This window comes from Argiope bruennichi, chromosome 4, assembly GCF_947563725.1.
Source record: "Argiope bruennichi chromosome 4, qqArgBrue1.1, whole genome shotgun sequence".
In the NCBI taxonomy this organism is placed as follows: Eukaryota; Metazoa; Arthropoda; class Arachnida; order Araneae; family Araneidae; genus Argiope; species Argiope bruennichi.
In genome coordinates this window covers 61,203,764-61,228,105 of record NC_079154.1, presented here as the reverse complement: position 1 = coordinate 61,228,105, position 24,342 = coordinate 61,203,764, and the positions used below count along the sequence as shown (strand labels likewise).

Sequence of the window (24,342 nt, the reverse complement as noted above, 5' to 3'; positions counted from 1 at the left end):
TTTTTAATGGACAGAGGTTTCTAAAGAAGTTCAAATCTGCTATACCCCACTACCATATCTGGAGTTACCATTCTTAAATTAGAAATATGAAGTCATCCTATACATGCAAATAATTAATATAAGTGACATATGAATTAAGTACTTTGAACAGTGAATAAAGGAGAAAGGAATCAGTACAACTGAGAAGTAAAAAAACAGTTGTCTTCAGTACAGTAGTTGTAATAACCCTAATACAAGAATAAAAATTCTATTGATACAAATTTATACTGTCCTCAAAGGAAAGGTTATATATTAATTTTAAAATATATAGAAGAATCATAATACAATTGAGGAAAAATCACAATACTGCTATTTATTAATTATTTATTTGTGAAATTAAATCTATTATTTTATCAATTTTTGGAACAATCCATGGCGTTTAGTTTTTTTGTAGTATTTTTTTAATCCTATATGATTAAAAATGTTTTTAATCAAGATTTTTCTATCAACAAGAAATAAGCTGCAAAGAATTTTTTCACGGCGTGTTAGCTGAAGAAAAATCATTCCTTTGTTTTTCAGAGAAGTTGCTGTTTCTCTCATTTGATAACTTTTTTCACCTACAGCAACTCACTTTTTTTCATTCCAGGTCGGTATTTCCAAAAATGGATCAAGAGTTGGAGCTTTGACTTTCAGCTCAGCAGCAGAAGCTCAATTTTTGCCCTTTGTATACGAAACAACAGAAGACGTACTTGCTGATTTAGATGAATTGAGTTTTACAGGTGAGCTCAAAAAAAGTTCTGTAATGTTTTGTGTCGTATTAATTGAGAAAAAGAATTATCCTGCAGGAATGTATTGTTATAATTGCAATTGACTGCCTTAAAAAATCATGTGCGATATTTCATTAAAATTTATTTACCTTTTCAGGAGGAGAATTTGCCCCGAATTCAGCTTTAGCTCTGATAAGAGAAGAACATATACCCTTAACTGAATACCATCTATCGAAAAAAGGAATGAAATCCATTATTTTTATTTTCACAGATGGTAATTATTTTTAAACCCGTTTAAAATTTATAAAATAAGCTTTTCTGTGACGCATATTTCACTTCTGTATAAGGATTTCTTTAATTTTAATTAATTTTTCAAAATTAATTTAATTAAAATTCATAATAATTGCCTCTTTTTCTTTAGAATATTAAGTCTTTTTTTATTTTTTAATTTTAAATCTATCCCACGATTGGAAGTTCTGGTATCATATTAAAGTTTATGTTATGTTTATAATTTAACAATGTTTATCCAATGAGATTAGCAATTCCAATTAGATTTGAGGCTTCTTTGTGTGTGTGTGTGTGTGTGTGTGTGTGTGTGTGTGTGTGTGTGTGTGTGTGTGTGTGTGTGTGTGTGTGTGTGTGTGTGTGTGTGTGTGTGTGTGTGTGTGTGTGTGTGTGTGTGTGTGTGACGTGTTTATCCTTATCCTTCGTATATCAAGAAGTAAAATAGCGTATATCAGAAAGTTACAATATTGCATTTAAAAAACAATTTAAATCAAAAATGAAATTTGTTTTTTACTTTTTAATATTTTTCCGTACTCCGTACCATTGAGCATGCTTTTCTAAACAGGCAAATCAAACAGAGGCGGAGATCCAAACGACGAGGCAAAACTTCTCAAACAAAAAGGCGTGGAAATCTTCTGCATTGGGTCTACAAAATCCATTCAGATTGCTTCCCTCAATAAAATAGCATCTGAACCCAAAGAAGAACATGTGTTTATCTTTGAAGATTATGCTACCGTGTCTTACTTGGTTGAAGAAATCATTGATGTATTAGTCAGTAAGTGAAATATTCCGAGATACTTTTATGAATTGTGCTATACTCCTATCACTATAAGCTGCCATCCTGTAAAGTTATTTAAAATGTATCCTAAGCATACATTGCAGAGTACAACCAACAGGAAAAAAGTTTGTTTTTTAAATTCAATTTAGTTTACTGCACTCAAGTTACTATTTGATTCTGGTATTAAATATGGAATAAAATGCTATTTAACTCCTGTATGGAATTTTTTAGTGATTTCTTTGAGAAAAACTTTGAAAAGTTTCAGACTGCGGTTTATACTAGCTTTCTAATAAACTGGGTCCTGATCACAGAATTTTTAAGAGACTATAACAACCCTGAAAAATATAAGAGACATAAGAAGATAACTTGCATAAACACTTCCTTTGATGATGTCGTGTCACCACGGAAAAGGGGTGCAGTTGCTCCTGAGGGTAAAGACACCTGAGCACCCGAGGGCAGAAGTCTGACTTCCAGCTTATATGAAGATGACACAAACATTTGCTTGCAGAACCCCTTTTTACAGTGGGGCACATTCACACACCTCACAGATAGAGCACAGATAAAGAACAACCATGCCCGAACCGGGATTCGAACCCGGGGCACCTAGATCACGGAGAAGATACGCTACCCCTATGCAAGAACGCCAGCAAATACTTAGTTTAAATATGACAACTAATCATATTCGAATAATATGTGCTCTACATACTCTTAAGAATTATTCAATAGAGACACTTGCAATGACTTTTTTTAATAAACCAATTGTATAACAAAGCAAATAAATCTAAAAATTTGAATGAGAAATTTTTTTAATTCATTAGCTTCTTTTTAAGTCGACCAATAACCAATAATTGAAATATGTTAATAGATGCTCCATTACATTTAAGTTAGGCAAATAGTTATATTAAATTTTTTACTATAATAGAGGAAAATCAGTAGATTGAGAATTATAATAATAATTATTGCAGCAAATATTGGCCTATTCTCAAAAAATATATTTACTTTTCAAGAAAACACTGTTTGAAAAGATTATTTCGTTTACCCAAAATAATATCTAATTTACCCAAAAAAATTTAATTTAAAAAAAATAAAGTATCTTTAATTTTTTTTTTCTTGAAAAGAAATATATCTTCCGAGAATTGACAAGGATTTGTTTTTAAAATTATTATTATAAGTCCTCGTATCCTGATTTTTGATAGATCTAGAGTTATTTAATACTAGTCGCCTTTGGCGACCAGCCGGTTCGCCAATCTTAATGTTCGTTTAAATTTTAATGATTAAATATTTTACGCAATTCCAACTTTAATAGATTCTTCATCAAAATATATTAAAACTTCAAATTTTGATAGTCATATAATTCACTCATAATATTATAAAGGCCTTCAGTCATTACGTAATATGTATCTCTCTAATTTTCTGTTACCTCTTGTAAAATTTATGCTTTAAATTAAAGTGGAAAGAATTAATCTGCAATTAATATAATAATACTATTTTACTGAAACAAAGCATTTTTTTTTATAATATGATTACTGATAACAGAGTCACTGAGCGTTTAAACTTTATGGGCACTAAAGAATATCTTTCTTAATTTATGTAATATCTCAAGAATTTGTCAACAAAATTTTCTCAGATTCATCATGAACAGATCGATTCATTAACAATGTTTAATTTTAAATGCATCAAACACTAAGAAAATAAACAGAATCGTTAGAAATAAGTGTCCGAAAAATGTTAACCCTAGCCTCATTACTGTTGGGGAAAAACTGAAGCCTTACTCATTTGGCGGTGGGGAAAATGGAAGATTTTTTTTTTGGCGGGAAAGTTAGTTTTTAATTAATAATTAAAATTCGAATTAAAAATTCAAAAAAAGGGACCCCAGGTGCACATTTCCGACTTCTAAGTTATACATGTACCAAATTTAGTAGCTGTAGGTCAAATGACCTGGCCTGTAGAGCGCCAACACGCACACACACATTGAGCTTTATTTATAAGTATAGATATAGATTAAAAAGATCGATTTCGAGGTAATTTGCTTGGATTACTTTTGTTCAAATGAAGCATTTATTAAAATATCTTATTCCATATTCAGATAGCTTAGATGCAGATTTTAATCTCAAAATTTGAACAATATTTTATGTTTGTTAGATTTTTCCGCTCTTATATACTTACTACTATTTTAATATTTTCTTAAAAAGTATTTCTATAAAGTTATTGCAAAGTACAATATACACTCCCGAATTTCCAGTTCGTGACTATCCGGCCTAGTTTTCTTTTATTGTAATTAAATGAGAAAGGCAAGACGTCTATTCAGTCATCTATTAAAGACTTTCTCAAACCTAAAAACTAAGTTTTGACTCTTAACTCAGGGTTACCTTTTCATATGTGTGTAATAATTTATCAATGAAAAATAAAATCAGTTTGAGCCAATTTTCTTAAGAATTAGTTAATGTTAATGTTTCCTGCATTTAAGTTGGCTAATACAGAATTTATTTTAAAATATGAACAATTTTTATCCTTTAACTTACTTTTTCTTTAATAAATTCAAGTGCAGTGCAGTATATAAACTACCAGTACAGCTCTTTCTATTTTAACCCGACACGTTACCGGCAACTGCTTCCATAATTCACCGGGCCGCGGCTGTTTTCACACTGAGATAAATGGAGGGCTTAGTACTCAATAAGAAGAGAAAAAATACTTATTAGAACAGTGAGTTTTGGATAAAGACTTTGTCTTCTGATATTGGTGGGCAAAGAAATGAATTCATAGAACTCCGGTGTATCCGGCTTTTTTGTTATCCGACCAGTCCTTCCGCCACATTAGGCCGGTACTAGGGAGTGTACTGTATCTAATGATTTTTATAAGGACTACAGCTGACATATTATTCAGATGTGCTTCATTTGGCATATTTAAAGAAATTGCGTATTGAAATTATAATTTTGTTTCAAAATAAATGCAGTTTTTAGGGATGTTGTATAATCTCAACGTTGTACATTTAGACTTATATTGGTTCAATATGGAAAAATTTCAGATTAGAATTGATTTTAGATAGGGTTTACATTTGATTTAGAAATTTTCGAATATAAGCCTATTTTGGTCAGTTTCCATGTAATACTTAAAAGATTTGCCATTGTACTTACTGACTGCTACAGCTCATTACCGTCAATAGTAGCAAAAGTATTTTTTGAGTTCCTCTTTAAACATACATATACTGTTATTGGTGTTTTAACACATGCACCCTATAATTAATGTTCCCTTTAATTATTTGACTCGTTATTAAAGAATTTTCGATACCATGTATCCCTTATTCTGTATCCAGTTAATGTTACAATTTTGAGCTATTCGCGACATAACAAAACTTTGATAAAAAGAAAATCTTAAAAAAAAAAAAAATGTTAAAAAGTCAGCAAATTGGAGCCCTGGACGAGGAGATTGGCAATTTTTTTACAGCCAAATCAAATATATAACCATTAAGGATGATGTGCGCTAAACTTTCTTGCTCCCCTGCCATAAAATTCCGAATTTTGGATAAGGTAGTAAAACCATGAATACTAAGATTTTTGTTCCCTTCCTTAATCAAAGAATGAAGAATCTTTCCAATGAAGAGCTTCTGCTTCATATTATTGCATAAAAAAAGAAATATACGTTTTTGACGTTTTATTTTTGATCGATTGAAATCAAAATTTGGCATAGAATTACATAGTAACAAAATCATGTAACAAATTTTATTTATTTAAATCGTTACATTTTTCAACCATCACATTTATATGCATGAGAAAATATACATCAACAATCAATACTTCGACAGATTTACATCAAAATCTAATACGGCTCTGCATATTAGATTTTAATATTGTGTACCAATTTAATTTATCTAAGTCGTTGTGTAATTCAGTTGTCGATCTCATATTCATGTGAATATACAGGCTGACAAACGGTCAATCTTTTGAAGGAGACGTTTTTTGATGCAGACCTATGCTTCAGATACAAATCTGTGTGCCAAATTTTATCTATCGAGCTTTTCACTTTTTTAATTATAATGTTCACTTGGAATCGAAGAAAGAGACATGCAGACTTCTGACTTGCAGTGATTCCAAGATTCAGTTTGGGTTTATGGTTATCGAACATAAGACAAATTTATATCATAAATTTTTACATTTATAATTTTATATTTGACGCTGAATTTTTGATCTTTCTTAAATACCATTCTCGATTTTTTTTAGATTATACGACATGTGGTGTATACCCGAGAAAGTCGGGGAATAACGTTGGTCGCGGAAAAATCGTTGGTGGACGAAAAATTATCGACCCGTGGCCTTGGATGGCAGCTTTATACACTGTCAGACAAGATTTGCATCCAGAAGTAAATAACTATCCTATTTTTATTTTTTCGAAAAATTAAGTTCGTAAAGCAATTTTCTTATACTCACCAACCAGTAAGCTCTGAGTCAACTTCCCATAATATTATCCAAATAACTGTTTCTACAAACAATTTCACTTCTAATTTTCTATGATACAAACTAAATTTTCTCGCTTGCCAATAATATAACTTTGTTCTGTACCGTTGTACTACTTTTATTTATTTTTATTTATAGCAGCTTTAAGTTTCAGTGATATCAAAGGATATTTCAAATAAAATAATTCATGGTAAACAATTTTTAAACCATATTAAAGTTTAAAAATCAACTTTCCAATGATACCAGTTCAATATACTGGCGTACTGATTTTTCATATTCAGGGTGGCCATAAAATAATTTTCCCTGTTTGGCGGCATCTGCAGTTAAAATGAATGAGCGAAATGAAGCCACGTTTCATAAGCAGAGTGTGAAAAGCATGGAAAAATGAATTCCACGAAAAAAAAAATTAGTACCAGAAGTTGCAGATAGGGGAAATATTGACTCTGTGGAAATACGGTTATGAATGAATTCCGGAAATTCACAGAAAATAATCTTTCACTTATCAATATTAAGGCCCTCTGGACGCCGTGGAACATTTTCAATATTCTTACCTTCTCTGTGTACAGCATACTGCAAAAGGTGTATGTTGCGTGTAAATTATCAATTACGATGTTCATAACAGCCCGTCTTATATTCTCTTTCAAGACATGCAGGTTTGCTTAAGAGCAGCTACAGCATTACACTGTCTACTGTAGAATAGCTTTACCAGTAAAGCATGCTGAGGTAAGGTAGGGCCCATATTAAGCATACATCAACAGTCAAGTATAAAGCCAATATTTCACCCATCGACAACTTTTTTTTTTTTTTTTTTTGCGGAATTTATTTTTGCATGCTTTTTACAGTCTGTATATAAAATGTGGTTTCATCTCATTCATTCATTGAAGAAGTCGCCAAACAGGAAAAATTATTTTATGGCCACCTTGTATAATGCGTCAGATTTTCGGAATTAGAAAGCTCTAAAATATTAATAGTCATCAAAATTCTGATGTAAGAATTTTTTTAGTTTCAATCTTTTTATATAGAGACACCATGCTTTTGAATAATTTGAAAGGGAAGTGATTAAACTTCAACTATACAAAAAAAAAATTCATAAAAGAAAGACTAAACAGGTTTATTAAAAATTTGTAAATAGATGGCAGAAACGTTCAATATTGAAGTTTCATATATACTACATGATGTTTTATATAATTATGTATTATTTCAGAGCATTATTCAATAAAAACTCTCTTAAATTCAATAGGATATGCATAGGACAGGTATATAGGAAATAGGAAAGGTATTTTGCGGTTAGCCGGGTGAAAGCGAAAGTTAGCCAAATAGTTTAAACGTGCGCCTAAAAACGTCGCCAAGATCTGCGTCAACCTACAAACAACCTAACACTAAAACTTTTTTTTTTTTTTTTTGGCACAGGTGTAAATTATTTAGCAATTTTTCGCTTGCTCCCCAATTAAAACCTAACCAAAAAGTAATACAGGAAAGTATTTTTTTAAGCAATAAGACATATAAAATACATTTATACACACAATTCTTTTGTAAGAACAAGTAGTAGTCTTCAAAAATTAATGAATTTTAAAAATATTTTATCAAAAGATATTTCTAAAACTAAACCTAAACTATAAAAACAACAAAATTTCTAAAAAATATTAAAAGAATGCTTTAAATGGAAAACTACACTTTATAGATAGATGAACCGTAACTTCATATCTTCATCATCAATTAAGGAAGTTTCGTTTGTTTATATTAACATCCCGTTTTAAAGCAACGACACTCAGTTTTAAGAGAGACCTCATAATTTTGAGCCACTGTCAGATAATGAGGACGACACTTGAGCTGGCACTCCCCTCCCCAAGCTTCCACACCATATCAGCGGGAAAACGTTTAGCCCCCACGGATTTGGTGTGCCCCAGGCCCGCTTACACGACAGTTCTTCCATGGAATCAAGCATGAAGCCTTCCGGTTTAGAAGCCGAGACCTTACCACCAGGTCACCGCGATCCCCATCAATAAAAGAAGAAATACCATTATAAAATATTCTAATAGCAATAGAAATAATTTGAATTCCTTTACAACTGTAAAATATATTGTTGTAAAGTATGAGTGAAATATATTTTTTAATTAACTAATAATAAACTAACTAACAAATTGCTCTACACTAAATTAGTACAATTGAAATTTTTTCTTTTTTTTAATTTTAATATGATGTAACAATCATTTTATTGCTAGCAAAATTGCTGAAATATGATGGAAGAACGTCAAAATTGCACTATATTTTTAACTGAAATTTTTAAAATCATTTCAAAATGCATATTTTGATCTCTTAAAACATAGCAGAGGTAATTATGTTAAATCCAGGTCTAACAATGTGTTCTGTAGAATTCTAGCATATACATCCAAATGTATTATTAGTAAAGATAAAGATCTTTCTGAAAGCACATAATAAATTCAATCTTTCTTTATTAACTTTCACCAAGAAAAGAAGACCCTGCTATAGAACATTTGAAAAACCAATTTAATCGGTTTGAATTTCATTAAAACAATGTAAGATGTAGTTTAAAATAATGGGAAAAATATTTTTAAAATAATTATAAAAATTCAAAAAAAAATATTCTACACCTAAATTATATCATTTTTGAGACAAATTTTAATATATTTGTTATTTTATGTTTGTTAAAAAATAATTTTGAAAATGATCGAAGTTAATGCCAAACACATATTTAAATTTTAATAAATTATGTAATAATCATATGTACATAATGTTACAAAACTGTAATGTTGCTTCCCAACACAGTTAGTTCAATCACCGGAAAGACCGTTTTACGATCAGCTCTGTTGGATGCTGATCGGGTACCGAGTCAATGATCCCACAGCTTGGCGACAAATTTGGCAATGAATTTGGCGACTTTGGAGACTAAATAGATAATACCGGAAACTTTCAGAATTTTAGCGATTGAGTCAATAGGAACCGAAATATGCCTGATTATTCCAGAACCTTCTCTGACCGCCTCCAGGAACTATAAAAGGCCGACAGTCTCATGCCGAAGTCAGTCGTGTATTGAATCGTGGAAAGAGTGAAAGGCGAATAATTGGATCAGTGTAGCGAAGAGCAAGCGTTGTGGGGAGCTCAAGCGTTTACTGAATTGAGCTGTGTGCCGAATCCTGGTGTTTATTGTAGAAGCAGTATCAAGTCGTGTGAAAAGTAGTCAGTTGTGTAGCAGTGAGGCGGCAGATGGGTACAGCTAAAGCGACAGTTGGACACACTGGAGAATTGCAGACGTTTGGAGAGGTTGTAGAGTGAAACTACGTACATTCCATCCTCCTGCTGAATTCTGTCTGGTCGCTTTGCGTTCTGCGGTTGTTATTGCTACCGATTACTACTTGTGGGTTACAGTTTGTTGTAATGTGCTGCTTTGTATTGCCTGCGTTCGTCTCGGCTGTATATTTGTCGTCTGCATGTTCTTGTCTTCTTTGTGTTTAACAAAAGTCGTCGTTGTCCGTTACCAGAGAACTGTGTTTATTTCATCGACCAACAAATCGTATATATATATATATATATTAGTAGGAATAAAGTTGAATACTTGTATATCTAAAGAGTACTAATATGAATCCTAATTAAAATTATAATATGAATACTTGGTTGTATACTAATATATTTTTATATTTATTTATTAATTTCTAAATATATCATCATTTGCGTTAGTTATATTTACATCATTATACTTAAAAGAATTCTTCTGCCCTGCAGTTTCTTTGCGGTGGCTCTGTTATACATGAAAAATTTATATTAACTGCAGCTCATTGCTTGTATGCGAATCACCATAGAAGAGTGAAAGAAAGGGAAATACTAGTTAAATTAGGTAAGTTATATTTAAAAAAATAAAGGAATTGGCATATGAATAGAAACGAAGTAATTAACTAAAAATCATTTAAAAATGAACTCAAAGCCAAAATTAAATACTTGACTAACAAATAAATAATATTAATTGAAGATATTAATGCACAACTAAAATGACATTAATTTAAAATATTAATGCGCATTCTAAAAATGGGATAAAAGTATATATAAATCAAAATTTGGTGCAGTTCTAGAGACGGGTACCATTTGGCGATTTTCAGCCAAATTTTTCTCGCCAAGCATCGTGGACGCTGTAATCTTCAGAATTTTATATCTCAATATTATGACGATTTTCAAGAGACGCTGGCGACTTTATCTTTAAAGTTTGGCGCCAAATTTGACGGAACCCGTCCCTAGGATTTAGCCCAAAATTTACATAAAAGTCTAAATTTATATAATTGTGTCTCTCAAACACCCATTTAACTACAACAAAAAATTATATTACAAGTATTATTTAACGTACAGTCGAAAACGTCATTTACTAAACAGTCACAAATAATTCATACGTTATATATCTCACAATAAGAGTTATGTTTTACATTATCTGGTTGCTAATGTCTCTCACTTTATTTGAATCCCAAATTCTTCGCAATAAAGTAGATATTCTTAACAAAAGCAAGAAGCGAACAACCATTTTTTTAATCGACATATTTTTATTTTTTGGAATATTACAACAGCGTTGCCACTCTCACTAAACTTAAAAGAATGGCTACAATGTTGCCATTCACTTAAAATTTTGAATTACAAATTAAATTTTTATTTTTAAATGATTTTTTTAAAAATAATTTAACCATATTTATCAGCATTTTAGCTCGCACGAAATAAAAATAAAATTTAACCTGCACGTGAACGTGAGAGGTAAATGAGAAAAAATTAACTTTTATCAACAAGTTGCCATCCATTAACAAAAGCTTAAATTAAAAATAAATTAAATAATATTGCAAATGAAATAAATATGAAATATAATTTTTCTAAAAAGTAAATACAATACATAACAATAAAAAAAAATGAAATCTACGATTGCAAATTTCAAGTTATCATGTGAGAACATTTTAATTTTTATGTCATTACCCGTCTTTTTCATTCACGCGTCATTTTATCACAATTCTGATTCTTTCGTAAACTTTCTAATGATAAAATATTTCGTTTATAGAGTTCAAAACTTCCGTCACACATTGGTTACCTCTATTCTAAAATTCGCAACGTCTATATTTTAGTTATTATTTCTCTGTTTTTCTCTGGAAAGCAAAATGAGAAAATTGAAAAAGGTGGGGAAAAAATACCATCATTTTGAATCTATAACCTTAAGAGGCCTTATATACGATCTTTAGAGTTATTTTACCATTTAAAATACCGTAAGGTTTCTATTAGCAAAGAGGGAAAAAAATCTCAATTCAATAACTTTTTTCACCTCAATTCAATAACTTAAGATTTTTTTTTTTTTTTTGTAAACTCAAAATGTAATCTATGACTTTTAAATATAAGACACAAGGCAATTAAAATATATACAGTACACTCCCGAGTATCCGGCCAAATGTGGCGGGAGGACGGATAACAAAAAAGCCGAATAGGCCAAAGTTCTATGAACTCATTTCTTTGCCCACCAATACCAGAAGACTAAGTTTTTACACCAAAACTCACTTTAATAATAATATTTTATCGCTTCTTATTGAGTACTAAGCCCTCCATTTATTTCAAGCCACATATTATGTGAACGCAGCCGTGTTTCTGTGAATCATAGAAGCTGTTGCGGTAAATAGAAGGCTCTGTACTGCTAGCTTATTTATATATTTATATACTGCACTGCACGTTTCAAAAAAATTTAAGATAAAAAGTAAGTTTAAGGCTATAAACTGTTCACATTTCAACATAAATTCTGCAATGCCTGACTTAAATGCTGGAAACATAAACAAAACATTAGCATAAATCGTAGGCCTAGTTCTTGAGTAAATTGACTCAAAATTTTTCACTAATAAATGATTCAAAGATATGAAATGGTAACCCTAAGATAAGAGTCAAAACTTACAGTTTTTAGCTTTTGAAAAAGCAGACCGGAGAGTACGGAAGGCGGACAGCTAAGAATCGGATACTCGAGAGTGTACTGAATTGTCCATAAGAAACTAGAAATGTTCTCTGTATTGTTTTAGAATAGAACTAAAATTTTGGGAAAGGGATACCGTATTTTCCAAATTTTAGGTTCTTTGCACGGATTAAAAATTCAAGTTCAATATTTTTTTTTTTTCAATTCATAATGTTTTCAATATTTTTTTTCATTCATTAACATATAATTATTCAACTTATGAACCCTTTTATAATCCGATACTCCAAAAACATATTTGTTTCACTCTTCCCTATTAAAACACCTCATGTTTTGGAACATATCAGACAATTTGGTGACTATATCACAATAACTCAAAACATTTACTGTCCAACTCTACAGAAAGAAACAAAACAAAACTCTCGATACATTCACTGACAGTGCTGTTCTTTAAAAGAGAACGAAAAAAAATTGACTGCAAAGTGAGATATAAAATAATAAGGTAAAACAGATGAAAGACAAATTTAAGTGGAAAAAAACCAAGTATCTGTGAAATTTTTCAATAGAATGTTCAACGTAATGCAAGCTTAATCAGAAGAATAAAAAAACTCAATGAAGTATCTTATATTTAAAAATAAATATTTCTTTTTAGGTCAGATTGATGTGAGAAATCAATCATCTTTACAGGAATCTGGAGTAAAGAAAATCCTCATCCATCCAAACTATCGTTCTGGGCCAGTATTTGATTATGATATCGCCTTACTACAGCTTAAAACACCTATTAAGTTCAACTCCTTAGTTCGACCAATATGTTTGCCACCTCGAGGTAAGTTTAAAACAGTTCTTAAAGAAACACCTAAACAACACATAGAGAAATACCTTAAAATTTTTTGTATATATATATATATATATATATATATATATAGAGAGAGAGAGAGAGAGAGATAATATAGATTGAGATGTATTCAAAATATTTTTTTTAATAAATAGGCATCCTGTGTTTGCAGATTATCTAATAATTTTTTTAATTATTGATTGGATAATACATTTTATCTTTTATTTAATGCTAAAATTTCAACCATTTAAGAGTTTCTTTTTTTTAAACCAACTTCCAGTTGCATAATATATTTAAAATAATGAACTAAGACATATGGGGGGAGGGGGAGAATAACATCATTTCAAAAATATATTTCTATACTACTCTTTTCAGTTAACTTTATTTGATCCCTTAGCGACAAAGTCGATTATTTCACGGTGTTCTTTATTGCATAGAAATTTTAACACCATTTGAAACTTTAAATATAATAGAAGATATTTCGGAAAATATCTCTTTTAAGCTTGAAAGAAGTTTCTGTGTGAGTTTTTAACAATTGTATATATTCAAAATTGTACAAAATGAACTTGATTCTCATTTACAGTTCATCGCATTCATTAGCTATGAAAACTTCAAATTATTTCCTTCAAGACAAAATCAGTTTACATTAAAAATTCTCAACAGGCAATTTATTTACATCACAGCCACATGAAAAATATAATATTGTATGTCATATTGCCGTTTAACTACAACTTTCATGTTGCATTGCATAACTTTATTTAATGTCTTACGCTATATTTGCAACTTTCGCCTTTAATTGTTATGATAGAAACGAAAATATTTTTTTCAAGTTTGCAATTAATTATTTTAAGTTATGAAACATTTGGACTGTCACACTTTGAAACGAAAATTCTACACCTACATTATATAATATATGCCCTTTTTAGTATAATTTTTTTTCGGCATTTTGATATGAGTTTTCATATAATGAAGAGAAAAAAAAAGAAATATAATAGAATGAATTATATGAATAAAATTGTTTAAATCTGTATATATAAAACAATCTGTATTTGTTACACAGATCTACAAAAAATTTGTCACATGTGAAAAGCACTGCAAAATGAGAAAAATAAAATATCACTATCGACATTTCAAAAACCAAAAATTAATTGCAATTTCCATTAATTAAAAAATAAACAAGATTTTGTCATTTTATTGCAATAAATTCCAATGTATGTAAACTCGATTATTCTATCACACAACAAATGGATAAAATTTGGTACTCAAGTTTTAATACCTTAATTGTAAATGCATATCAAATTTTGAACCACATTTGCCAAGAGAAAACCACCTATCGGTCTCTTCTAACACATGCATATAAATGCGATAATGGCATAACTAAAAGAAATTTCGTATGTGATCTTGTACCGTTCGACAACGGATTGTAAAACCCTCCGCGCTTTTGCGCATGCGTTAGGATGGGTTTAATTCGTCAAAATAAGGGTGAAAGGAAAGATGAAAGGAGGAGATGTTCACATTTAACAATGAAGACCAGCGGTTTTATGAGACGAAAACATTACAGATAATTAGTAATACAGAAGAAAAAAAGCACAGTAAAATATTTCAGAGCAATTTTTATTTAATATAAGGGACATAAACATTAAATTATGAAAAATAAATAAAAAATTTCTGTTCTTAAAATTTGGTAATTACTTTTTTACAAAATAACAATGATCTTTATTATATTAAAATGCTTCTTTTTTATATGTTATTGAATTTTTCCGGCATTATTTTAAGATCCCCGTTTTCTGCTTCTTGATCACAATATTTAAGGATATTGTATAAAATTTTCTTCTTACCACTCCTGAAAGCTTTTTTACCACTAGAACTAGCTATATCAATATGAAATATTTAGCTAAAATAAAATGCGATCTGAAATGACACAACACTCACATACACGTGAAAAAAAAATTGAACTAAAAAGTGTCTAATGGGGAAAATCCAAGTTCAAAGGTGAATACCGGCTTATCGTTCCGCCTCTCACCCCTTAATGAGATGGAATCGTCGAAATGTGGTCGTCTCAGAATCCGTTGACGAACAGTAACTACAATCGTCTGGTTTCTATTCATCGGTCGGGAAAAAGCAGTCACAAAGTACATATTCAATTTTTTGATACTTCTGTATTAATCGCATCTTAGCGATTAATGGCCAAAGATCGCACTCCAATAGGCTCTATTATAGATATTGTTCGCTAAGAACTTGCAGTTAAATACTGGTTTTCTTTTGCACTCAACTCTAGTATGCAGGATTCTGAAAATAAATATCAACATTGTTGGTATTATCACGTCCTTGCCCAAGATCTCGAGATTTTCACGAATTTCCACACTTCAGAAAAAACCTATTTTTGACATTATGTCTGTCTATCTGTAATAACTCAACAATAATTTAGAAACGCTTTCAGCTAGACGATTGAATTTAGTATATGAAATTACGACCAAATAAGTAGATTTTTATTAAATTTTCCACAAAATCTATTCACAGGACGTCTATCTATTTGGCTATTCCAGTACAAATGAATTTGATTACTACATAACGCAAAGAGTTAGATAAATAAGAATTAATACACAAAATCAACATCTAAAATATAGATAATTATCAAATTCTAAATCAAATATGTCAAATGGTTGTCCGGCTGTGGGTGTGTGCATCTAAACACAGTAACTCATAATCAATGAGATTCGGTGTGTGAGATTTGGTGTATTCGTTACAGCTGCAATTTCGTGTAAAATTTCGGTATCAATCAGCCAACAAAAATGTGTCCACTATATTCTCATATACATTTCGTAAAAATTCTACATTTACACAAGAGATCTGTATTTCGTAACTATTTTCACCAATGCCATGCAAATTATCCAAGATCCACAATTTTATGCTAAGAGAGAAAAGATCTTTATTATAGAGTATACGAGAAAATTTTGAGGAAACCACTTCCCTTGGTTTTAATGTTATATAAAATCCTTAATATACATTATTTACACCACTATCTAATTAGGTGACAGTGAAGCACGATGAGAGCCCTAGTAGTTTTGGTGTATTAAAGTCATAAACTGTCAACGATATTAATAAATATTTACGTGTGCCTTAGTGTGCGAGTCGTATAATCAATTGTGATTTATATATATATATATATATATATATATATATATATATATATATATATATATAATATTGTTACAAACCTATAATGTGGCTTCTCAGCAAGGTCAGTTCAATTACTGAAAAGACCGTTTTACAGTTAGCTCTGTTGGGTGTTAATCGGATGCCGCATCAGAGATCTCAGAGCTGGCAACAAACTTGACGACCATTTAGAGACTTGGCGACGAATTTGGTGACAAAATAGATATTACTGGAAACTTCCAGAATTTTAGCAATTGAGCAACAGGAACCAAGACACGCCTGATTGGTCCAGAACCTTCTGTGCCCAACTCCCGGAAACTATAAAAGGCCGGCAGTCTTAGCCCTGGAAAGAAACGGCAGAATAGTTGGATCAGTCCGGCGGAGAGCAAGCGTTGTGTGGAGCTCAAGCGATTGATGAATTGAATTGTGTGCCGAGTCCTAGTGTTTATTGTAGAAGCAATATCAAGTCATGCTGTACTGAGTCGACAGTTGGATACAGCTAAAGCGAGGAGACAGTGGTGAATTGCAGACGTTTGGAGAGACCACAGAGTGAAGCATTGTACATACATTCCCTCCTCCTGCTGAATTCTGTCTGGCCGCTTTGTGTGCTGTGGTTGTTATTACTACCGATTACTACTTGTGACCTACTGTTTGTTGTCGTGTACTGATGTGTGTTAGCTGTGTTTGTCTAGAAATATATATATATATATATATATATATATATATATATATATATATATATATATATATATATATATATATATATATATATATATATATATATTCCTTTTTATTTTTACAAAAGTAGTAGTAGCTAGTTATCTTTTTTTTCAAATGTTTTTAGAATTGTTGCATGATACAAGCTTTTACAAACCAGGAGAACATGTAGTAGCTATAGGATGGGGACTGACAAGGATCATGCGGATTATGGAACAAGTAGAATATCAGCCCCCCGACATACTAAAAGAGATAATACTTCCAATTCAATCTCGAGAAAGGTGCCGAAGTAGAGAAGCTTTCTTCTATTTGTTACGTGAAAGCGCATTTAGTGATCGTATGTTTTGCGCCGGAGATGGAAAAGGTGAGTTATTCTATGTGTGTATAAAGCAAGAACTCTATTCGAAATGAGGATCTTTAATAATCTTTTGACAGAAGTGGATAAAATGTTAAACAATAATGTTTCAAAATTTGATTTCAATTCATTTTTTTTTTAAGTTTTAATAAAAAATGTTTAATTTAGGAATTTAAAACTAGTAAAAAAGTATACTTTATACTTTCATATATTAAAAAAATGCATAGTTTTTGTCTTTCGTATTGAGTGAATATTTTAAATCAAAATAAGAATTACGGTCAAAGATTCACTATATCTTGAAAATATATTGAGAAAAATGAAACTCTCATTTAACATTAAAATTTCAAATATTTATAATTGATACCGTTTACTCAAAATTATAAAATATTATATGTACTTGAACTATTTTAATGTGAAGAATTTAGATACATATTCAGAAATGGGCGTTCCAATTTTTAAAATTGAGTTTTTGTAAAACTAAACGCATACAGGGTGGTTATAATTAAAGAGACCCAGTTCAAACCCCTCTAAAATCCATTCTGCCTATCGGATTTTGATTAAACTTTGTATTTACATTATATGGACCATGGGAAAAAGACTTCTGCAATAAAAACAGGCCTAAAAGAGGCAAAAAAATCTGTCAAATCATTAAAATTTATTCAATTGCAGAATGTACTCTGCGTGTGGCCAAATGATATGAATTACATGTTGAAAGCGCATTATAGCGTTTTCAATGGTAGCGCAAAGAAACCATCCAGGGACTGCAGCAAATGATCACAACTCAGGTCAAGTCCTAACTCCTTTTCCATAAATACGGTCTTTTAGCAATCCCCACAACCAGAAATCACAGGGATTTAAGTCGGGTGAACGAGCAAACCAGGCATCCGGTAAAGCTTTGGATATTACATGATTATCGCCAAAGTTAGCACGAAGCAACTCTTTGACTTGGCGCCCAGTGAGGTGAGTTGCTCCATTTTGCATGAAGACACTGTCTGTAAACACTGATATTCCTGTAAAGCAGGAATGGCTTACATTCCAAGGAGTTCACTGTACCGTGCACTCGTGCCAGAGCATGATTTAGGACCTGGAGGAGTGAGAGTTTTAAAGAAAAACGATCCAAGGATAAAATTAGCAGTAAATCCACACCAAGCAATCACGTAATCAATTGTTATTGGTGCAGTTCATTAAGAAGTGAAGCACCCCATATGCGGCAATATTGATTATTCACAGCTCCATCTAAAGAAAAGTATACCTCACCAGACTATAGAATTTACTAAGGCCAAGAGTCATCAACTTCCATTCCCGCCAAAAATCGGCAAGCAAATTCATAGCGTGTTTGGTGGCAGCATTTACACCAAGTGGATCTTATACGAACACCATTTTAAAATGAATCGCAGAATTTTTCGTATTGTATACCACGGGTTCGGCAACTCACGTGATACCGCTCGAGCACATGCTGAAGAATAGCTGAAATTGGGGGCTCTTTTAATTACAGCAGTGCTACTTCTTTCCGTCCTCTTCTTGGCAGCACACCCAAGTCCCCAGTCTCTTCAAATTTCATAATCAACTTTATCAAACCATCTTTCAACATTTTCACAATCTCTTTAAACGACGATATCCATGTAGTGCAGCCGTTTTGGTAACCCAATTTTACCAATAAAGCTCGATCTTTTTTTTTTTTTTTTTTTTCTGTAAAGACATGATTAACAATGGCAAAGACACGCAGAATGATTTTCAGGTTCTGACTCCAAATCTCTTTATAGATTTCACTAATATGTATAAAGAATTTTTAAAATGCCCTCTGATTGTCAAAATATGAACTATTTTTATTGCAGCATTCCTCCCCACCCATGGTCCATATAATGTGTACACCAAGTTTCATAAAAATCCGATGGTTAGAATGGGTTCTAGAGGGGTCTGAATAGAACCACTTTAATTATTACCACTTGTATATGTTTCCTTCTCTGAAAAAATATTTATCCACTTATAATAAACTGTGACAGGCAATTACAGTTCAATTGTGCGATAATTAGTTTCGGAATAACGAGTAGTGTCTGGATACTTTTTTAGCGGACCGTCACTAAATATATCATACTTTATTTTACCACATAAAAACCATTTTGAATTATAACTAAAAGATTTTTTTAACTAATTTGTCTGGAATTAAATTTTAATTTACAATAGTTTTTCCCCCCATCTCTATCTTCAAGGAGGTAATGACACTTGTCCAGGAGATAGTGGAGGCCCTGTGATGCAGTCCTGGTTGAATGAAGATGGGGACACCTACTGGACTCAAGTTGGAATCGTCAGTTGGGGTCTAGGTTGTGGATTAGCGAAAACTTACGGGTACTACACGCACGTTCACAAATTGGTGGATTGGGTGATCAGCAACATTTCGCTCAAAAATTAAAGAGAGCAATGAATCATTTGTAAAGATTAAATAACATCGTTGTTCTCACCATCTAAGTCGATTACACCATTCATCCCAATGACAAGTTGATGGTTATTATTATCCAGCAAGATACCACAGTCTTCGAGTTCTTTCACTTCTTTAAAAAAGTACACACGATATTATGCTGAAAAATCCACTTTCTAATCAATCCCATCATACTTATGACAGCCAATAAAAAATGCTTCACAATTAGATCTCCTTCCATCAGACAAAACAGCATGCAAAAATTCCTTCCCATAATGTTGCCTCGATTAATTTAATTTAGTCAGACTGAAGTCTTGGTTTGAAATAACGTGGTCAGTTTTAAGAGAGATATTTTAGTATAAAATCATATTCATATGGCAAGGATCACACTAGAGCCTACATGCATTTCTAAATAATTGTACGCCATACAATCCAACAGCAAGATCTTCAACATATATTATCAATACATATATGGTTGGTTTTCCATGGAGTCGGATTTAGACCCCGAGATGTTATCCCATGATTACACCACCAGATGACTGCGGCTCTAACTGCAGACACTGAAGGGAGCAATCGCATCATTGTTTTTATCAACAGAATATTTTTAACCTGTTTTTCCTATGAAATTTAAAATACAAGAAGAGCGTTGATAAAAAGAATCCTGGAAACACTTAAGAGTCATCTTAATCACCCGTCATTATCATTATTAATGTAAAATATTCAGAGAAAAGGGTAAGAAAGGGGTGTTATTTATGAAATATAAATAAAACATTCGATAACTGGGCGTTTGACAAGACCATGCTATACAACATACATAGACGCAAGAATACAGTACATACACATACACGCAAGAATTATCCGGTCAAAATCAGAGAAAATATGCATTTGAACATCTATTCTTTGACCAACTGTCTTCTAAATTTGGCCAATATATATAATTTCAATTAGAAATTCAAGAAAAATAAAAAGATCGCATAAAAACTTTCATTTATATAACTTTTGGCCTCTTTTGAATTATTGCTTTCAGTTATCCATAAAGCGACTAATTGGCATTTAGTTAACCTTTAAGAGGATGAAGTCCAAAATTTGATATAAACCTTAATCCAAGTTATAAAATGACATACCAAGTCTAAATGTATTACAAGTTTTATACATTTAACTTGCTGCATTTTTTAATTATGAAGTTTCAAGTAACGTGCATAGATAAATACACAGACTTCATTCAACATAATTGAGATAAATTCGAATTTTACTTGTAAAGAAAAAATCCAAAATTTTAGTGCCAAATAACACTTTTTTATTGTTGTTTTCACATGCAAGAACAATTAACAATTGGATTATTTGGGACATATATGACCTGAAAAAATATAGAGATTCCTCAAAATTTCGAAATGTTTTTTTTTATTATTATTGGGTTTTTTTTTTTTTTTTTTTTTTTTTAAATCTTTCTAAACTTCTTTTACGGAGGCAAGGGCCAAAAATGTAAAAACTTTTTTTAATCTTTCACAAAATTGTTTGTAATAAAATGAATTCAGTTTCAAAATCGCTTTGTGGCCGTTTTTACATTTACATTTGTTTTATATTGTAATACACTTGAAATTTTTTGTCTAGGAGAAAAATAAAAAGGTTGTTTGAATTTTTATCTAGTTCAGCAATTTGATAAAACTTGTGTGAATATCAGGACAGGCACTATACCATCTAGAGTGGCGGCTGCAAACTTTTTTCTTCAGCTATTTTATTATTTCTGAACATTGTATTCAGTTAAAAAGTAATTCAAAGAACAAAATATAATTCAATTTCATGAAATAATAATGAATATTTATAACATTTAGTCTATACGTTTGCTATACGACATGTATATGTCAGTATTTTTTATACTCAATTAACTCAGGCATTTACTACATTCAACAAATTTTGATTGTGTCATTAAAATTTCTATGACCACAAAAGAGCAGAATACTGAAAATCGTTATATAATTAATATTTAAAACTGCAAATGGCATATGAAATTACTGAAGTACAAAACTCATGGTTACAAAGTGAAATTGGTGGAAAAACTCACCAACTTAATGGAGCTTTTCATGGCAAAACCATCTTTGCAAGTGATGAATTTCATAATAAATTTTTGAATTCCAAACTAGAGTACTCTAATAGCCTGCCATTTGTATAGCATCTCTGTAGTGACTAGGGATTGCAATACCGGACCAAAATTTCAATACCGGTATTCGGTATTTTTAAATCTTAATACCGGGATACCGGTTTTAATACCGGTATTAGAAATTTTAGAAAAAGAAAGAAAACACAGATGTTTCTTTGTTTTATTTGCCAGTTTTATAAGAGAGTGTAAATATCACAAAAAATAATATGTAACTTATAAATTATAACAGTATATAAAGAATCACAAAAAAGAAAAGTCACAACTTATTTATTTAAATCACAAAAAAAGTATAAATATCACTATTCAGTCTGTGGTACTATTGCAAATTTTTGAAATGCGATCTTAAAAAACATAATGCATCCATTGTACTGTCTTTAAGCCTGGAAAGTAATTTTGTGTGAAAATTACCAGCTGTCGAAAACGCTCTTTCAGCATCTACGCTAGTTGGTGATAGTGTTAGCAATGCGCGATATACTTTTTCCAAGTATTTACCTCTAAATCCCTCATCTTCAAATAAATCAATTTCTCGTCGGATGGTTTTGGAGATAGCTGATTTCTGTATTGTATTTTGGTTCGTTAAATTTTTTTTTATCTATCGCTAATTCTAATTTTTGTTCAAGAGACAATTCCTTTTCACTATCAACATTAGTGTCATCAAAATCTTCGATAACTGAATTCTTCTGAATGTGAATAGGTTTGCGGGTAAAAAATTTTAAGAAAATTTACTATAAACTTAATTAGATTTGAATTTATTATTTTCTTTCCTTCTTTTTCATTTTCATTTTTAAAATTATTATAATTATGTAAATAACATAAGACATTTTCTGTTTCGGTATGCCTTTCTTCTGCGCGATTTTTCAATGTAATGTATAATTCTTCTGATAGTGATGTGTGCTGTTCTTTCATGACTGCAGCATGAAATTTATTGTTACATTAGATGTTAATAAATTAAAATCTCTCCGACATAATGCCTCTATAGTCAGTTTTATTGGAAGTAGAGCTGATATAGTTCTGGATATTAAGTCGAATTCACTATCTGAAAAATTAATTTACAGGTTTAAATCGATTATTGCTTTTTGGATTGGATTTCAAAAATCGTGCCATCATTAGGAGTAAACTGTTCCAACGTGTCTTAGAATCTATTAGTAACATATATTCTGTTTTATTTTCAGTTAGTATATATTTTTGTAATATGGCATTTTATATAGCGAAAAGTTTAAAGATCTTAACAATTTTTCGAACTTTATAAATTATAAGAAGCAATTCTTGATGGGTTAACATTTCATCCTCATTAGCAATATCTTCTTCACCAATTACATTGTCATTATCTTCATTGTCAATATCACTCTCACTTTTACTCTCTTCAATGTCGAAATCCGAAGTTTCTATATCCACAGTATTTGGATTCTTCTGTTCTTTATTTTTTTGGTATAATACATCTATTACTCCTCATTGAATTCCATGAGCATAGCACAATTGCTGATTTGCACCAATCAATTTTCCAACTTTTTTCATAACTGTTGCTCTGTCAGTCGTTATGGATACAATATTTTCTTTCAGGGATAATCCATGTTTCTCCAATTTAGATTTAAGCAATTCAGCCATTAATTAGCTAATTAATTTCGCCCGTTAGGGAGACATAAAAACAAAAACGCATACTATTTTGTTATGTTGGCGATCCCTGAACCTATAGTGGAGACAATTTAAAAAATTTGTAGTAAATACCGAAAAACCGGTATTTCAACTTGTGAATACCGGTATTACAAAATTGAAAAATAGCTCAAAATACCGGTATTCGGTATCCCGGTATTGCAATCCCTAGTAGTGACGTAGTTAGAATAAGTAGTGACCATCATAAACAAATAACATACAATGAATAAGTAAATAAAATTTAAAAAATGCTTATAATAGGAATGGGCACCAGTTAGGCTAAGTGATAAACAAAACAAGACAGGGGAACATTTATCTGTAATTATTGTCAGCTAAAATCAAGACTTTGTTGGATATTACCAATGTGAAAAAATTGTGCCCACACAGTAGGAGTAATCTACAATCAACAATTGTAAAATAAAAATTAAACTAAAAATGATTTTGTTTTTCATTTTTATTTTTAATGGCATCAAATACTTGTGAATTCGTTAATTTTGTTCAATTTATAATTTTACTATTGAACAGACCTTGATAATAATAATAGGACCAAATAGCTTCATGTCAAATTTAATTTTTATTAACAAAAAAATTATACAAATTTAAGAATGGAATATTGTACATTAAACAATTCAACAAAGGATCAAAAATATGCAAAATATAAGAAGATGCATGTATTCCATAAATATAAAAATGCAACACTTTATAGTTTTTAACATGCATCAGTTTCTACCAAATTGTCTACTTCTACAATCCTTGATAAATAGAAACAATTAACCAAATTTTATTTATCCATTAAACCAACTAAAAACAAAAATCATTTCATTACTATAAATGTTACATATAATCTTACACGAATCTATATGTTA

General features: G+C 30.8%; 1 protein-coding gene across 2 annotated transcripts in view; it reads left to right on the top strand.

Annotated features, from left to right (window-relative positions):
* Nucleotides 1–24,223, top strand: part of LOC129965522 (collagen alpha-3(VI) chain-like) — a 60,743-nt gene extending 36,520 nt beyond the window's left edge. The window contains exons 16-23 of one of the 2 annotated variants that reach the window (XM_056079492.1): nucleotides 626–758; nucleotides 904–1,020; nucleotides 1,597–1,806; nucleotides 6,027–6,166; nucleotides 10,002–10,113; nucleotides 12,842–13,015; nucleotides 17,025–17,261; nucleotides 19,463–24,223. In XM_056079492.1, coding sequence (XP_055935467.1) covers nucleotides 626–758; nucleotides 904–1,020; nucleotides 1,597–1,806; nucleotides 6,027–6,166; nucleotides 10,002–10,113; nucleotides 12,842–13,015; nucleotides 17,025–17,261; nucleotides 19,463–19,662 — 1,323 coding nt within the window. In that variant the 3' untranslated portion in view covers nucleotides 19,663–24,223. The remainder of the gene's footprint in view (nucleotides 1–625; nucleotides 759–903; nucleotides 1,021–1,596; nucleotides 1,807–6,026; nucleotides 6,167–10,001; nucleotides 10,114–12,841; nucleotides 13,016–17,024; nucleotides 17,262–19,462) is intronic. The other variant, XM_056079493.1, reaches the window with a different exon arrangement.
* The last annotated feature ends 119 nt before the right edge of the window (nucleotides 24,224–24,342 follow it).